This window comes from Urocitellus parryii, chromosome 4 (assembly GCF_045843805.1).
Source record: "Urocitellus parryii isolate mUroPar1 chromosome 4, mUroPar1.hap1, whole genome shotgun sequence".
NCBI lineage: Eukaryota > Metazoa > Chordata > Mammalia > Rodentia > Sciuridae > Urocitellus > Urocitellus parryii.
In genome coordinates, this window is record NC_135534.1 from 98,934,908 (window position 1) to 98,953,237 (window position 18,330).

Consider the following 18,330-nt stretch of genomic DNA (forward strand, 5'->3'; position numbering starts at 1 on the left):
AAAGTGTCATCTTTCAAAGGAACCGAAACAAAATTCATTTGGGATCTCAGAGTGTGTAAAGTCAAGTAGGTAGAAGATCATGGCACTGCCAGAGATTGCGCCATGGCACTTACTATGGAAATAGTCTTCCTGATTATTCATGTGCTAAAACCAGAATACAGTCATAGCTAGGTCAAGGGTAGCCTGATAACTTGAAAGTTCCCCACCAGGTATTTTAATACGCCAAGGAATCTTATGAGTTCCAAAATGTGTTTTGGAATGAAACATAAGAAAATTTCCAGCCCACTGGAAAGCTTAGAAATTATATTGAATTCTATATTTTACATAGAATATAAAAAGTAATTTGAAAACAAAAGTGATATTGTTTGGTCTTTCTCAACAAAGGTTGTTATACCCCTCATTCTACAGAAATCACTTTCTAAGAAATTCTCCTTTTATCAATGTTCTAATATACATGCTAAGAGATTTTAGGGATAGAATTATTTTCAAAGAGGAGAACATAGTTCTTACATATCTGGATGGCTCTTCTAGGTTCTGATCATTCATGTCAGTAGGAACAACCCGGGTAGCCAGTGGTCCCTCTGCAAAAGGTTTTGGTAACTGACCTCTGAACTCTGATGGAATGAACTGAAGCTGCCAACTGTCAGAAATACAAATAAGAAGAATAAGAAAAACACAAGGGGATCATATTGCTAAATGTACTTGAAACAAACAAAAATCATGTGAAGACATTTCATTTGAAGAAAAAAATATTTCTGCTAAAACCTTAACCAGGGAGCATAAAGGCAGAGGTCACAATTTAATCCAAAAATCATTGAGAAATTTGTGACTAGAGGTCTCTTAATCCTTTTCACCAAGTTTCAGAAGTGAAATTTGCTACCAGATGGTTATATCATGAAACAACCAGAGAAATGTCAAAGTTTATTGCCAATTACCATGTGATCAAAGGGACTTATTAAAATTAAGGCAAACTCATCAGATATAATGAAAAAGATGAAATGTGATATTGGCACTAAGAACATGCTAAGGGAGCAGAACTTTGTTACTGAATAATCCTTAAAAGTATCTTCAGTTATGAAACAATTTCAATTGTAAACAGCAAAGGCCAAAGTCAACCCCTTAAAAAATAAGTTTTAATTTGTTACAGGATTTTTATTAAGCATAATACTACTACCAGGTAAAGCTAAGCTGCTGAAGCCAGTCTTAAATGGAACAATATGACTCATCTTAACCAGACTTCCCTTTTACATAAATAGGACCAAAATAAAAAAAAGAATTAAGGAACTCCAGGGCATATGTTATCAAATCTAACAACAGAGTAAAGGAAACTGGTACAGATGTCTTAATAATAGCTTTCCCCAGTGTTCATACATTGGTGAAAAACTTATTGTTTGAAATAAAAAATTCTTCTCTAAAAATACTTTTCTAGCTAGAGTTTCTAAAGACCCTTTAGGAAGTGGATTAATATCAAATAATTACAGAATTATAAACAGGAATTTTCAGAATGAGTTGTCAGCAGAAGCCTAGAGCCCAGAACATTTTCAAAAGTCCTCTGACATTGTAGATACAAGCAGGGGAGGGTGCACACCCACACATGGCACCTAGTCTAATGAATACAAGAGATGGGTGTGTGGTGCAGATTCCACAGCAATCAGAGACAGAAATGATTCAATAACTTTCTGTAAAAACTCCAAAGCAAAACAAAAATTAAAAAGCCCCTGCCATATGGGCTGGGGATACAGCTCATTGGTAAAGTGCTTGCCCCGCATGCACAAGGCTCTGGGTTCATTTCTCAGCACCACCAAAAAAAAAAAAGTCCCTGCCATAAGATTGCTAATTTTATTCCTTGATTTAAAACTCTGGGAATTAAAGGGTAACTTACTTTTCTGGCAGAAGGAAGCTGCTGGGAAATCGATACCACTCTTTTCCCACACAGACATTCACAGGTCTGCCTTCTGGGACAGTGTGGATAGTTGGGTCTGTAGCAATTCTGTAAAATTCTGGATACAAATCAAGGGGCCCATGGTATCCTGGAAGGAAGGAATAGTCAATAAAAGCCAAAGATGAGTAAGATGAATTTCTGACATGTAGTTATAATACATGTTAATGTTCCACTATAATCCACATAAAATTTAAGAAGTGTGAAGGGCCAAGCCTGCCCTACACATAAAAAATGTCTCTTTTTTAGGAAGATGGCTATAGCAGAGACCCTGTTTTGCCAAATATAAGGGCTTTCTTGCCCTTCTCCATACCCTTTCCCCTTTAAACATCTTGTTTTTTCAGCATACTTTCATATTTTAGATCCCAATAATGATTGTAAGAAAATATAAGCATGAGAATTTAGCACAAAGTTTAGGCTTCCTTAATTCATCAATAACCATTAAAAGGGAGGGAAATCCATAAAAACAGAGAAAAAATGTGTAGTTAATCAAACCAAGAGGAATTCTCAATCTCTTTTTCAATCATGAGGTAAAGAAGTCACATCCTACCCGTTATTAATTCTATATGCTCCCCCTTCAAGAAAGACCTTTTCTTGCTGGGCACAGTGGCACACACCTAAAATCCCAGTGACTCAGGGGGATGAGGCAGGAGGATTGTGAGTTCTAAGCCAGCCTCAGCAATAGTGAGGCGCTAAGCAACTCAGTGAGACCCTGTATTTAAATAAAATACAAAATAAGGCTGGGGATGTGGCTCAGTGGGTGAGTTCCCCTGAGTTCAATCCCTGTGCCACCCCCTTCCCTCAAAAAAAAGAAAGACCTCTTCCTAGCATAAGCTGAGTATGTATTAAACAAGCCTGCATGAAGGGAACCCTGAGGTGAAGAGCCTTGTGAGGGTGAGTTAAGATACCCGTATAGCACATCTACCTCTGAATAGTGCCACAGAGCGGGAAAATGATAAAAGCCCAAAGAGGAAGACGGTTCCTAAGGCCAGCCAATTTGATGTCACAGTATAGTGCTCCAGGCGATATCGTTGAAACACGAAGTGGTAACATTTCTAGAAGGAAAGAAAATTGTATTGATAAAAGAAGATACACCTTGCAGAATTCACATAATCATGAAACATCACAGAAAAGCCAAGAATGCAGAGATTGAGTCTGAGCAGGAACGCTTAGAAAGGAATCCTTTCCAAATACAAAGATTAAAGCCAAGTCCTCTAATACTATCTGGGGGTCAGCCTATCTGGCTTGCCAATACTCTTACTAGCTTTCAAGAAAATTATTTAGATATTTTGCTTGTACTTAAAGTCCTAATAACTTATTTTAAATTATTTTTAAATGCTTTTTTGGTAGTTTTCCTTGACATATGAAGTATTTCAATCTGTTTTGATATAAGAATTTATCTTTACTTCCTTACCCTCAAGTTTTCATTGAAGATTTTAATATGAACAAAATGTCTCATGACCAAACAAGAAAAAAGAATTCCTTCATAGAACACTAGGAACATGTTGTTAATTATTGCTTAACAACTTAATAAACTAGATGGTTATATAATATATATACATGCATGTATGAATTCTGCTCTTTTTGTGTATATGTGATTCTGGGGATCAAATCCAGGGCCTCCCACATGCTAAGCATGTACTTTACCTCTGAGCTATATCCCCAGCCCATCTGCTATCTTTAAGTACCTTCTCCTCAGATTTCTTTTTTTTCCTTCCTTCCTTCCTAGATAGAACCTACTTCTGGAAATAAGTTTAGCAACATATAACAAATGCCGTAAATATGTAGAGTGCTTTTAATATTTTAGAGAAGAGCTGGGAATGTGGCTTAGTGGTAGAGCAACTTGCCTAGAATGGGTCAGTCCCTGGGTTTATGTCCCAGCACCACTAAAAAAACAAATGGGGCAGGAGTTGGGAATCTATCTTAAGGAAATAATCTAAATACCTGAATGAAAATATTTAAATAACTAAATGAAAATATTTATTCTACTAGTAGTTATAATGCTAAATAAATGAGTAACCTAAATTCTAACATGAATTATATCTAATCATTGTTCTACATATTACCAACTCAATATGTTATATATGTTATATCCAATTATTTTACACTATACCCAAATCAATAGAACATTATACTGCTATTTAAATGATGGACATAGAAATGGCAACACAGACAACATTATGACATAATACCAAGTTAAAAAGGATATAACGTTATATGCACACTTATTATTATAATCATAATAAGCCAATGCTAGAAAGTGTTTTTGTTAAAAGGTGAAGAATTTTCACCACTTTCTAAATTATCTGAAATGAAATTCAGTTACTTTTGTAATTGAAATTATTTTTAAACTATCATTCTACAATGGATAAACCTTGAAAACATGCTAAGCGAAAGAAATGAGTCATATATTTTATGGTCCATTTACATGAAATGCCCAAAACAGGCAAATCTACATAGAAAATAGATTGCTAATTACTTAGGGATGAGGAGCTATGGAAAAAAAGGTAGAAGTAATGATAGTCAAAGGGTACAGAGCTTTTGAAATGATGACAATGTTCTAAAATTCACTGTGATAATGATTGCATATATCTGTGAATATGTTAAAAACCACTGAAATCATACACTTTAAATAGGTGAACTCATGGTTTGTGAATTTTATATATCAATAAATCTGTTAACAATAAAACATCAAACAGAGTCAACAACAGTGAGGCGCTAAGCAACTCTAAATAAAATGCAATATAGGGCAGGGGATGTGGCTCAGTGGTTGAGTGTCCCTGAGTTCAATCCCCAATACCCACCCCCCAAATAACAACAACAACAAAAATCTATCATCTATTTTTTTTTCTCCCAAGTGAAAATGACACCAGAGGGCAAGAAAGTATCCAGAGGTTGCTGAAGCCATAAATACAGAGATATTCAAAGTGAAGATTAGCTCTGACAGGGAATTGACCTGGACAGGTTTTAAACCAGGATTACATAACTGCCTGATGTAATCCCAAAGTCTCTAGCAAGTTTTAGTCTGATCCAGCAGAGCAGACATTTGTTAGCTCTGCTCAGGTGCCACTATCATGTGACTTAAAAATGTACCTTTATGGGATACAGTTGTGGCTCAGTCATAGAGCACTTGCCTAGCACATGTGAGGCCCTGGATTCAATCCTCAGCATCACATAAAAAATAAATGAATAAAAAATAAAGCTATAAAAAAAATTACCTCATAAAAAATGCACCTTTATTAGCAATTGGATTCCTGTTGACAATAGAGACAAATTACAACAAAAATTAATAATGCAAATATTTAATTAGCAAATAAGAATATGATAAATAGCTTTATCGATACATAAATTTTTAATAATATGATCTGTATTAGGTTTAACATTATGGGTAAAATATCTTAGATGGATGTACTCTATAATTTGCTCTTAAGTTTTATGAGCAATGATTTAATAAGTGAAACAGAATGAGGCACAAATGTTTTTCCCTGAAACTTACCTGAAGTGCAGAAAGAGCTACAGCACCACAGAGACATATAAGTGGATATACAGGGAAAAGGAATCTCTCCTCTTTGTGAGGCTGGATGAAGAAAATCATAAACCAAATATACATTGGAGCCAAGGTAAGCCAGTATGGGTGGCCTAAATTCTGAACTGCAAGACACAGAAAAATATTCACCTTTCATCATATTAGAATAAATTAACATCTTTAGTCTCAATGAGCTCTTGATCTTAAATTTGGAAGTATATCCAAAGGCACATCATAAAAATGTTGCAGCTAGTATATTCTCATTTTCTCCAAACACATCAATAAAAAGAAGAACACACTCCTTAACTTTACCAAGAAAATCTAAAATTTAAAGAGAGATACAATACTGGGTGTGGCTAGAGCAAAATGAAAATTGGGTTAATGGTTAATATAACTTAATAAATTCTACACTGGGTGAAGAAAGAAAGCCTTTTCCCTCTAACGAGTCCCACCATTAAGACTAAAGACTAATCATTCCTAAGATTAACCAAAAGCCTAGTGTAAACCCACTTCTTGAGTTTTACTTCCTATGTTTAAACATTAGTTATTTTTATCTGTACACCAATTGTCTAATTGTTCAAGCAGACCTAAATCAAAAGAAAGCAAAACAGTTGGATTCTCAAACCCTTTCATCGAGCCACAAATGACAGCTGTTTTAAGGTAAACGTGAAAATACTCTTAAAGAAAGTTCACTGATTTTCACTTTTCTTCTATAATATCCAACCAACTCTGAATCTCAAATTAGAAACAAAATGTACTTAAAGCATGTAAAAGAATTAAAGGAATGTAATGAACACTAAGATCCAGGCACCTGCTGGAAAGTTCCTGTGGTTAGGTACATGAGCACTGAATAATAAACCTGAATAATAAACTGAATAATAAACTCAGTGAAGGCATCTCCTACTGTGTTTATATTAGAGATAATGAACAGTGCATAAAAATGCTGGCAAAGGGTAGGTAGACAGCGCCCCCTGGTGTCCACCATGTCTATAGTGAGCAAGTTTATTGTGAGCAAGTTTAATCCAGGACAATTATCAGAATGCCTAACTTAGCTATCTAGGTTATGTGGCTCTGCAGAATTCCCTAGGGAAAAAGAATTTTTTGAACTTCATTAGCAAGCTTATTTTATAAACCTTTCACTCTAAGATTTTATCACAAGATTTAAGGTTATACTTTCAGATTTATACCTTTTCAGGTAAGTATATTTAAAATTTTTTTTATTGTAAGAAAATAAACTTTATAGTAAAGTTTTTCTCTTTTATACTTTAAAATCAAACATAATTTTAAAAAAATATAATCAAAAATTTGAAATGTCCTATATAAAATATATAAAATCACTAACCACAGTGGTATATAGTAGAATCATGGGTAATTTCTTTCCTGGCCCTTTTATTTTTAATTTTTTTTCCCAGCACAGTGGCATGCACTTGTAATCCCAGTGACTCTGGAGGTTGAGGCAGGAAGACTGCAAGTTGAAGGCCAGCCTCAGCAAACTAGGGAGGCCCTACGCAACTTAGTGAAATATTGTCTCAAAATAAAAAATAGGGCTGAGGCTGTAGCTCAGTGGTGGAGCACTTTCCTGGCACGTGTGAGGCCCTGGGTTCGATCCTCAGCACTGCATAAAAATAAATAAATAAAATAAAGGTATTATGAAAAAAAATTCCTTAAAAATAAATAAATAAAATAAAAATAAAAAGGGCTGAGAATGGGGCTGTAGCTGTGGCTCAGTGGTTGAACGTTCACTTGGCATGCATGAGACATTGGGTTCAACCCTCAACACCACATAAAAACAAAGGCAGTATCTGGCTCAGTGGTAAAATACCCCTGGGTTCAAAACCCAGTACCAAAAAACAAAGTATCATTTCTATTGTAAAATACACATACAAGTATAAATACAAGTCAGAAAGCACTCATATTTTTGTTTTGTTTTTTAATTTTTTTTTAGTACTAGATGGATACAATATTTTAAAAATTTTTTTATATGGTGCTGAAAATCAAACCCAGTTCCTCACACTTTCTAGGCAAGTACTCTACCACTGGGCCAAACCCCAGTCCCAGCACTCATATTTTTTTATAAGGTGGCCACATGTACATTATAAACATTTTAAAATCAAAATTTGATTCATACTATAGAGAACATCCTGTTTTTTAATTCACATCACAAATGTTTTCAATTTTTCCACAAGCATAAATTATTTTTATAGTTCAAAACAAAGTTACTTAAAAAAAAGGAAAAAGTGATACTTAGTAAATACAAGGGATGGATATAGAGGAACAAGTTACCTCAAGGGAGCAGACATCTGAATCTAAAATGTGGGATACTTATACAACCTGAAAGATCTGCTTCTTTAAGAAACCTTTAGGGGGCTGGGATTGTGGCTCAGCAGTAGAGCACTCGCCTAGCACATGTGAGGCCTTGGGTTTGATCCTCAGCACCACATAAAAATAAATAAATAAAACAAAAGTATTGTGTCCAACTACAACTAAAACATAATTTTTAAAAAAAAAAAAAGAAAAGAAAGAAATCTTTGGGAGAGTCAGACACTATAATCCCAGTGACTAAGGAGACTGAGATATGAAGATTGTAAGTTCAAGGCCAACCTCAGCAACTTAGCAATGCTCTACACAACTTCACAAGACCCTGCCTGTCTCAAGGGCTGGGGATGTGGCTCAAGCGGTAGCGCGATTGCCTGGCATGCGTGCAGCCTGGGTTTGATCCTCAGTACCACATACAAACAAAGAAGTTGTGTCTGTTGATAACTAAAAAATAAATATTAAAATTATCTCTCTCTCTCTCTCTAAAAAAAAAAAAAGACCCTGTCTCAAAAAGGGATGGGTATGTAGCTCAGTGGTAAAGTGCCCCTGGGTTCAATTCCCAGTACCAAATAAGAAAGAAATTTTTTAGGAGAAAAAGATGAGACATTTCAGGAAAAGCTTAAAGAAACAAAAAATTCAGTACATAACTTCTGCTTTAAACAGACAGTAAAAACCTATTTTTCAGACAATCTAGGAAATCTGAATATCATTTGGATATTAGATGATATTAAGGAATTATGTTAATTTTTTTGAATAATGGCAATGTGGTTATATTAAAACAACATGACTCTGAAGCCCGCTTGCACCTTCTAATCTTTTAACACAGTGAACTCTCTATAAACAATTAACAGTAGAAAAGCAGAATTGGGGTGAGATGAAGAGGAATCAATCATGTAACATCCAAATAAGATTTAAAAGTCTGAAATTAAATCTTTCTAAGCTCATATGAATTTATGCTCTAATCTGTTTCCCATAAATGAAACTAGGCTCCAGATATCCAGAGCCATGACAACTTGAGAAAACATCAGCTGTGCAATACAGAATCAGAGCAAGTAAAATAAATGACACACCAAGCTTTCACAGAAAGGCAAACATAGAAGCAGAATGGAACCAAGAGAAGCATCATGCTTCTTAGGAAGTCCAAAGATTCTCTTACTTCAGTATCAAATTCAGGGAATCCCTGCATGGTTCAGTTTTCAAATTTTTGGTTGAAATAATTTCCCAAAGAAAGTCTGCCTCTAGAATGGATTATATAGTAAGCAATCTATCAGGTTAACACACAGGTATTCAGACAGAAAACTCAAAAAGGCTTGTTATATTGAGATTTATAAATACTTTTGCTTCCTTTGGAACTGTGTAAATTATATTGACTTTGTCACCTAAAGAGATGTAAAGCTCTTCCTTCTAGTCTAATTTGAAACAACTAATTAAATCTTCAGGGTTACATAATCTACAAATACAGACTGAAAATCCCATAAACCAACTATTTCTATAGAAAGAAAATGGAGAATAAAATAAGTAGAATTCTTTTTCACTTACTGGTACACATTGTTTCTTGCTCTTTCCTCCCCTACCCCCAAACCTTCTATCTCTTATGCCACTCACCATGAAATCTCTGCAGCAGGTATTCCATAAGAGAAGTCAGTGGCAAGACCAGAAGAGCCAAAGCAAAGGCTACATTGAAATTCAAAAATCCATTAACTAAATAGAAATACCAGGGTTCTGTACCTGAGGGAGAGAAAGAGGCAAGAAATCATTAATGGATGTTTTCAATACCTATTATAGTATCTGACTCACAATGTTCTTTGTTCAAATAATATTGAGGATCCAATGCCTCAAGTGACCAAGACTCTAAAAAGTCTATTCTCTTTCTATGCTCAGTCACATACAGTGGCACAAAATCAGAAGATGAGAAGAGAAATGGATTGGTTGTGATGTTTTAGATAGAAATTAATTTTTAAATATTTAGCTGTTCTTGGCTACCTATAGAAAATTTATCTATCTATATTCCCTTCTACCACATAAGGATGAAGAGTTCCTTCCAGAGGATGCAGCAATGAGGCACACCTTAGAAGTAGAGACCCAGCTCTCACTAGACATCAAACCTGTCAGAGAGCTTTGATCATGGACTCCCAGCCTCCAGAACTGTGAGGAATACATTTCTGTTCTTTATAAATTACCAATCTCAAGTATTTTGTTATGGCAGCACAAACAAAGACAGAAATTTACTATGAACCACCAAATAATTTAAATAGTTTAGGAAAAGAGCCACAAAGAGCTAAAAATTATTAAAATGCCACTTCAATTTAACTATTCTCTTATCACTACAGACCAAAAAAAAAAAAAAAAAAAAAAGAGTAATAAAGAAACTTGGTCTGAGATATTCAGGCCTCTGCCATCTTATTCACACCTTTTTGATGCATTTACATTCTAGTATCTTTCCCCTGATATGTTCAACCACTATTTTATGGTCCTGTACACAGGGTACCTATTTATATCACCAGAAGCAACAAATTTGGTTTTGTAGGATCATACTGAGATCAGGCTGTGCTCAGAAGCTTAGAAGATTCAGAATGAAGCAAAATGCTGAAAACACAAGCCTCACTCACAGTAGATTTCAATCTTTAACTCAAAATCCTTAAATCTAAATGAGAAACAGTCCTCCTCTGCACATTTAGCAGGTTTTTCATCTGCTTTTTTCCTCCGTATGATTACTTCAATCAGGCAGTGAATGACACATGCGGGTTTTAATCACTGCGTGTTGTGACACCCGCCTTGCACCACAGCAATTTCCTGCAATCAGCATTGCTTAAAAGGGTAATCAGGAGGCAGAGGAATAGTCAGAAAAACCTGACATTTTTGCAGCTTGCACAGCAAAATAAGATTAGAAACCAAACTTCATAAAGCTAGAAACATTTAGGGAAGGAGTAAAAGGCAGGGGGGGGCATACTAAGGAAGAGTTCAAGTTCAACTTCTTGTAATCTTTGGGAAAAGTTCACTCCTTCCTGTCTAAACACAAAGACTGAACAATTAGGGATCAGGAAGGAGGCCAGGGAAGAAGGGAGAGCAGGGAGGTGAGGAGAAGACAAAAGGGAAGATGGACATGATCCATGAACAATACATGCACATATGGAAATGTCACAGTAAAACCCATCAATTTCTACAATTAAAATGTGTTAAAAAAAATTAATACTAATTGGATTGTTCAGCAACAGAGATCCTGACCCAGGCAAGAACATTAGGGATATTTTAATCTTGTATTCTTTATATACCACTCTTTTTTATGAAAAACTACTGGATGGTGCCATTTTCAAAACAGAAATACATGCCTTCTCTGGGTTTTAATTAATACTTAAAAACATAAACTGAGTCCTTTAGATTCTAGCTACTGGAGAGGAGAGTTTTCACATAACCCTCTCCTGACTATCAGTGTGGAGGCAGTGCTGTCAACCTTTAACTCCTTTTTTTCTTAACAGAATTTTGAAAATCTGTGCCTGTAAAGAAAACACAGAGTGACCAGAGAGAAAGAGGGTTATATTTTACACCATGCATTACAGATAGTAAGCATCAAAAGAAAAAAGCCTCTTGTCTCTTTGATATTTGCAAATATAGATTTTTTTTCAGAAAAACTATTCCACTTATACAAAGTTTGTCTCTATCACAATTTATTATACCGTTCTGTTTGAGCTGTCTTTTTACCTAGGTATACCACACTTTGAAGTATAGAAGCATTAAGTTGTGAGCTAGGCTTTGAGCATTTCATAACAGGCTGTTATTTCTCTGAAGGATGGTACAAAAATTGGGGGATAAGCCAAGAGTAAAGAAAGTTCAAGTGACAACAGTCTTAATAAACAAGGGTGAACAGGGACCCAAAAAAAAAGGGGGGGGTGGAATTCTGTTAGCTAGTATCCTTCCCTACATATTGAGATACTTTCTTAGGGATACTTCCAGGGAACTCAAAACTAATGTTCAAAAAATATCAAAGCTAAACAATGCAGACAAAAACACTTCAGAATGATAAGCAGAGCACTGAACCTGTGCAAGATGTGAGGTAAAGCAAGCTGGCAGCAGGGTTTCTGCAGGGAGTGACTCACAATTCTCCCTTTTTGGAAAATGCCTCAATTCCTTTCAATCAAATGATCTAAAGGGTGTTTTGAAAGAGGCTTAAAGAAAGAATGATATTTACTGTTCAACAGATTGAATGAAGGGGAACGTTTTTATGGGTCTGATATTTAACAGGTATGTAGGAACTAAATTACAGCAAGTCATCCTCACAAATGTCAAATTTGTACCACCAAGAGGGAAAAGCCACCAAAATTCCACAGAAATGATTAACAAGAGAATGAAGGCTCCAGAACAGTTCTGGCTGGCAGTCAACTCTAAGCAGTCATAAGACTCCATTGGAGCTTTACTCTCTATTGCTGCAAGGATGGGAAACAGCAAGCCTTCAAACAGCAGGCATTTGACTTTACCTTCTGAAACTTCCTGTCCAGTGATCTGACTAATGTTGACAAAACACATAAACAAGGTTTAGGGTCCTGTCCTAAGCTGCAAAGTGACAGTCTTGAGTAGACCCACTGTTGATTTTGAGGGAAAAGTGATTCATTTAAGTGCCTCCCATACCTTCTCCAGGCCAATGAATTCCTCATAAGAGAGCACTTCTATTCAAAGACCAGACAATAAAACTCACCCACATCAACATCTGGAAACTTGAAACATTACCAGAGGCAAAAATCAGTGCCAAACAAATTTCTTTTCTGCGATGTTGTTTTACCTGTTGATCTTCGACCCTACAAATCATGTAAGATCTTGCTTATGACTTTACAATTTTAATCTATACCACTCTAAATTTCCTACACCAAGTATTCTTTACTTTATCAAAACATTCTTTCTTTCTTCAAAAGGGATCAAGCACAGTGCTCCTACATCAAACAGCTTGCTAGCATGCATATCACTCTGCCCTCTGAGCCCTCCAAGGCCAAAACCCTTCAAAGGTGCCACTTCCCCTCATTCTTTGGGTTGACTCTTACCTTCTACTACTCTGAACTCATGCTGCCTGTTTTTGTAAACTTATTCTCCTGTAGAATCTCAATGGCTAAATTCCAGGGTTTTGCTAAGGGTATTTTCAATTGAAAGAACACAGGCCTGGGAGTCAGACAATCCTGTGCTCTCATCTGATTTGTTCTACTTATTTAATTAAGTGCTGAGTTCTTCACCACTTCAACTTTGGTTTCCTCATCTGTGCATAATTTATGCCTATCTTTATCTCACAGAGTTTTTATGAGGGGAAGAAGACAGTTTGTGAAAATTTTCTGGCATATAATGTAACAGGCATTCAGTAAACAGAAGGCATTGTGATTGCTATCTGTGCAGAAGTACTCCTTTACTTTTCCCTGATTTAAAAACAAAGTAGTCAGCTCAGGTCTGGAATGTATCATTAATATATGCTATCTAGCCAAGAAAGGTAGAAAGTTCTGTTTGAAAACCAAGAACAATAGAGAAGGTAATATTTATATTATTATAATCACAATGGAAAGAATAAAATCATATTGCTCATGACCAAACAGTTTCTACCCAAAATGCTCTAAAATGTTGTGTTTAAAAATAATTCAGTATTCAATCTTTTTTGCCTCAGCAGTCCCTATACTTTACACTCCATTTGTCTAAAATGACCCCCACCCCAGCATCTACTAGGCAAACTCCTACTCTTCCTTCCAGGCTCAGCTCAATCACTACATCTTTCCTGATACCATCAGAGGAATTTGCTCTTATGATTCCCTGACTCTCTTCATCCCACTGTACACATAATACACTGTACTATAATTACTGTATGCCTGCAGCCTTATGAGACAGTCTATTGAAAGGCAATTTATTCACTGTTTCTTCAACTGAAGTCTATTCATACAAAAAGTATATGTAGGCTTTTTATGTTCCTATGTATCAGAAGCAGCACTAAAAAATCTGTAAAACACTATAAGCATAATGCATTTCCATTTTCAGATAAAGTGTGTGCCTACAATAGCTAATGAGGCACTTGGAGCAGGAAACCCTTATAAAATAGTCAAAATAATACAAAATGTGCCAAACACATACGTAAATGAAATAGAACTTCCAACACTGAAGATATACCATCTCACTGTTTGATAATTTTACATCATCAATGCACCTATAAAATAAGTCTGATATTTTCTGAATGGATTGACAATTATAAAGTATTTTTAAGTATTTTATATCTATTTTATTCCTGTTCGATATCAAGAAATCCCAAGCCAGAGAGGGGACATTTAAAAAAAAAAAGAAGAAGAAGAAAGAAAAGAAAAGAAAAGAAAGAAAGAAAGAAAGAAAGAAAGAAAGAAAGAAAGAAAGAAAGAAAGAAAGAAGAGAAAGAAAGAAAGAAAGAAAGAAAGAAAGAAAGAAAGAAAGAAAGAAAGAAAGAAAGAAAAGAAAAGAAAAGAAAAGAAAAGAAAAGAAAAGAAAAGAAAAGAAAAGAAAAGAAAAGAAAAGAAAAGAAAAGAAAATCCCTAAGTTGCCCAGGCTGGCCTTGAACTTATGATCTGCCTGCCTCAGCCTCCTCAATAGCTGGCATTATAGGCACATGCCACTGAACCCAGCCTACACTCTTTAAAGAATGAAAATCAGACCAAAACAATCTGTCAATTCAAAGATGAGGTAAAAGCTCAAAAATTCTATTACTGAGGAATAATTCCCTTAAGGCTAGCTACTACAGCATTGTATCAGTCCTATTCATGGCTGGTCTGACTATTTCCACTATCCCAACAAAGCTTTTGCCACCACTAGAACAGTGATCAGTTATCTATATCCAAAACAGGAAAACCTGAACCAAAGCCATCCTAGGTACACCAAAGCAGAACAGAAGCCCCAAGGACTCTTTCCTAGTAAAACCTTAGCTGAAATGAATAACAAATGCTAATTTCCAAAGAAGAACAGGACACTACTCTATTGGATCCCCAAACTTACCACAGCACCCTGACCAACCCATAGTTAAACTAGAAGTATAAACGTAAAATCAGAATGTATTCTTTCTTCCTTACTTCCCTACCAACATTATTATTTCTAGATTTATAAGCTTTACCAATCTAGAGGGCTACAAAAAATGTCACCTTAATGTACTCTAACAAAGGTTTTATAAATAAGCAATCAGAATATTATTCTATAATAACCCATTCATAATACTGGAGAAGCCAATTTTTCAAAATAAGTAGAAATTATCTCACCTATACAGAATGGATCTAGTTCCAATAGGGTACATGTAAACAATTTTTATCAATGCCATCTGGGTTTTAAATCTTCTACTGTCTTATAGATTCAAATAAAATCTTATAAACTGAAACAAGGAACAATTAAAAACATGCAAACTTTCCCTAGTTGAAGGGAGACATCTAGAGGCAAGAGCTTAGAATTATAGGCCTTTCTCAGATCCTTGAGGACCTTGGAACCATAAAGGGGCCTTTGAAAGTTCTTTCACTTAACAATTTTTCTTTATGTGATTTGTGAATACAGTTCACCAAACAAAGCACTCCTTATTGTGACCTATTACTTGCTATCTAAAATGAAAATATTTCCAAAATACCAGAGCTCAAGTAAATCTCACTTGAAGCTTCTCATGCAATCTATTGGATCTACTTATACCGTGGCTCAGGCAAATGAGGGACATGGCTAGCAACAAGACTTCAATTTATAAGAGGCAAACAAGGTGACAATATTGACCAGCTTCATAGCATAGGCAAGACATTCACATATTCAGAACACTCTATAGATTAAAAGATTAAAGTAGAAGAAATTATACTTATTCTAATGAAAAATCTGCTTCTCTCATAAATTGTCTCCCTCCATGGCCGATCTGATCAGAAAAATCTCCAGCTCAAACCTATGTAGCTATAACTCATATGCCTTCAGGGGTCAAAACAAAACCTTGGCTCAACAACTGGTGAGAAAGGCAGGAAAGGAGGAGTGAAGATGGGAGTACACTGGAGGAAGCAGTCCAGTTTAAAGGCATTCAATTTTTTTCTCTTAACCCTAAATGACCAAATTACCTACCATCTCTTGATGACCCCATTCCCATTTGTTACACTTTGTTTACAGATTTTCCAAATGTTCTCTCCTAATATCTGGTATTGAAGTGATGCAAATTAAAAATATCTGTGTGTGCAGAAAATGTCTAGAGGTATATACTTCCAAGTGTCAACAATAGCCATATGGAAATGATGGGATGATGTTATTATTTTCTTTTTGTTACCACATTAATTTTCTGATAAAGGGGAAAAAGACAGAGTAGAGGCTGAACTCATTGGTAGAGAGCCTGCCTAACAAGGGCCTGGATTCAATCCTCAACAACAGAAACAACAACAAAAAAGTAGCATCAAAAGCCATGGACGTTCAATAGTTCTCAAAACTCTTATCTCTGGAAATTGGGAGTAACATAACAAGACAGAGGACTAATATCTTAATATCACATTTTTCAAGGAGAAGTATTTAAGTGGCTATATGACATCACTGTGCTACATTCAAATGGTTTTTTGTTTGTTTGTTTGTTTGTTTGTTTTGCAGTACTGGGAATTGAACCCTTTCTTTCATTTTTTATTTTGAGAGAAGGTATTGCTAAGTTTCCCAGGCTGGCCTTGAACTTCTGATTCTCCTGCATTATCCTTCCGAGTAGCGGGGATTATAGGCATGTGTCACCATAACCAGTCAAATATCATTCTCTTTAAATTTAAGGCAGGAAAAGATCACCAGCAAAGAAATGCTATATTTAATGAAATGAGATAACTGAATTAAAATTTTGAAGTTTAGGTAAGTGAAGCTATTTTCTACTCTTCCCCAAATTTCATAAAGCCTTACCATAGAGATCAGGTCCATGAGAAGTGAAGACATTATACAAAACAATGTTGAGTGGTGCAATGACCAATTTCCCATAATAGTAGCTGTCAATGACCACCACAGGCACCTAAAACAGAACAGAAAACAGAAAGTACAGGAATTATGGAGTTTTACTCTAGGAATATTCTCAAAATGCTGAGAATGAAAAACAAAATCACCTCCTAATGTTTCCTTTTCCACATCAGAAGTTATTTTCATTATGATATGAGAACAAAACGAGAAAAAAGAAAACTCACCAGAAAGAGAATTAGGGCCACCAGTGACCAACGAAAGAAACTTTTCCACCTGTGTTTCATGACCAGCAAATCAAAGGCAATGGGTAAACTATTCAACAGAGAAACAAAATGGGAAGTTATGTAAAATACTTAACAGGCCATATTCACACACATCTATGCCAAGTTGAGAATAAAATGTCTCTATCAGTGACAAAGAGGGAAGAATACCAATATGTGAGAGTATATCTTCTGAAAAATATATGATCTTTTCATAGGGACCTAGAGATCAATGTGTCCCATACATATACAAATATAAATACTGAGTTGCTAAACAAACTCCATTTTATACATATTTCTGTATAATGGACATTTAAAAGATATTAATTATAGAGTCTGGGGTTGTGGCTCAATGGTAGAGCACTTGCCTAGCATATGTGAGACACTAGGTTCAATTCTCAGCACCACATTAAAAAAAAGTCCATCAATAACTAAAAATATATATAATAAAAAAGATATTAATTATAAGCAACTGGACCCTATTATCCTTCACCGATCCCAGCAAATAAATACTGATCTTTCTCTTATAAGATTTAGTAGGCTTTTAGCAATATAATATCACAAACTCTGACTTCATTTCTGATATATCCTCTTCCAACACCATTAACTCTTCTTCCTTTACATTCCTTCAGAACTTATAGATAGCAGAACTTATAGAAAACAACCTAAGATACAATCTTAAAGATACAATAATTTTAGGATGATACAAAGAATAGATCATATTGGAGGTAGGGAAACCAGACTTTTAAAAGGAAATGAAGAAAATTTTAAATGACCCATCCTCTTAGTAATTTCCTGTTTAAAAATTTATGCCATAATGAAATTCCACCAAGTATACAAAGATGTATGTACAAAATGCATTGAAGGGTTGGGCATGTAGCTCAGTGGTAGAGTACCTGCTTAGCCTGTGCAAGGCCCGGGATTCAATTCCCAGTACCACACACACACACACACAAAAAAAAAAAAAAAAAATGTTCACTGAAACATTATATTCAGTAGCAAAAACTACCAATAAGGCATGGTTAAATAAATTATAGTATAGTCAGTTGTATAATAGAACATTATGCAACTGATAGAGAATGACATAAATCTGTGCTCAAGAAAAGATAAATAGCCAGGCACAATGGTATACAAGGCCCTAAATAACATAGCAAGACATCATTTCAAAAAATAAAAATAAAAAAGGCTGGAGATATAGCTCAGTGGTTAAGTACCCCTGGGTTAAATCCCCAGTACCAAAAAAATAAAAGGTATTGTATGTACAGAATAATTCTATTTATTTCAAAATGTGGGTAAGTGTGTGTGTGTGTGTGTGTGTGTGTGTGTGTATGCCTGCGCATTTATAGACACAAGGATAATTTCTGGAAAGACATACAAAA

General features: G+C 35.2%; 1 protein-coding gene across 1 annotated transcript in view; it reads right to left on the minus strand.

The window, feature by feature from the left end:
* The window catches only part of Alg9 (ALG9 alpha-1,2-mannosyltransferase), an 89,818-nt gene that overhangs the window by 54,078 nt on the left and 17,410 nt on the right, over positions 1-18,330 (minus strand). Inside the window, exons 7-13 of the mRNA XM_026392574.2 lie at positions 16,916-17,003; positions 16,641-16,746; positions 9,387-9,509; positions 5,436-5,590; positions 2,865-2,994; positions 1,883-2,030; positions 511-640 (exon numbers count right to left, since the gene is read on the minus strand). Of these exons, the coding sequence (XP_026248359.1) occupies positions 511-640; positions 1,883-2,030; positions 2,865-2,994; positions 5,436-5,590; positions 9,387-9,509; positions 16,641-16,746; positions 16,916-17,003 (880 nt within the window). The remainder of the gene's footprint in view (positions 1-510; positions 641-1,882; positions 2,031-2,864; positions 2,995-5,435; positions 5,591-9,386; positions 9,510-16,640; positions 16,747-16,915; positions 17,004-18,330) is intronic.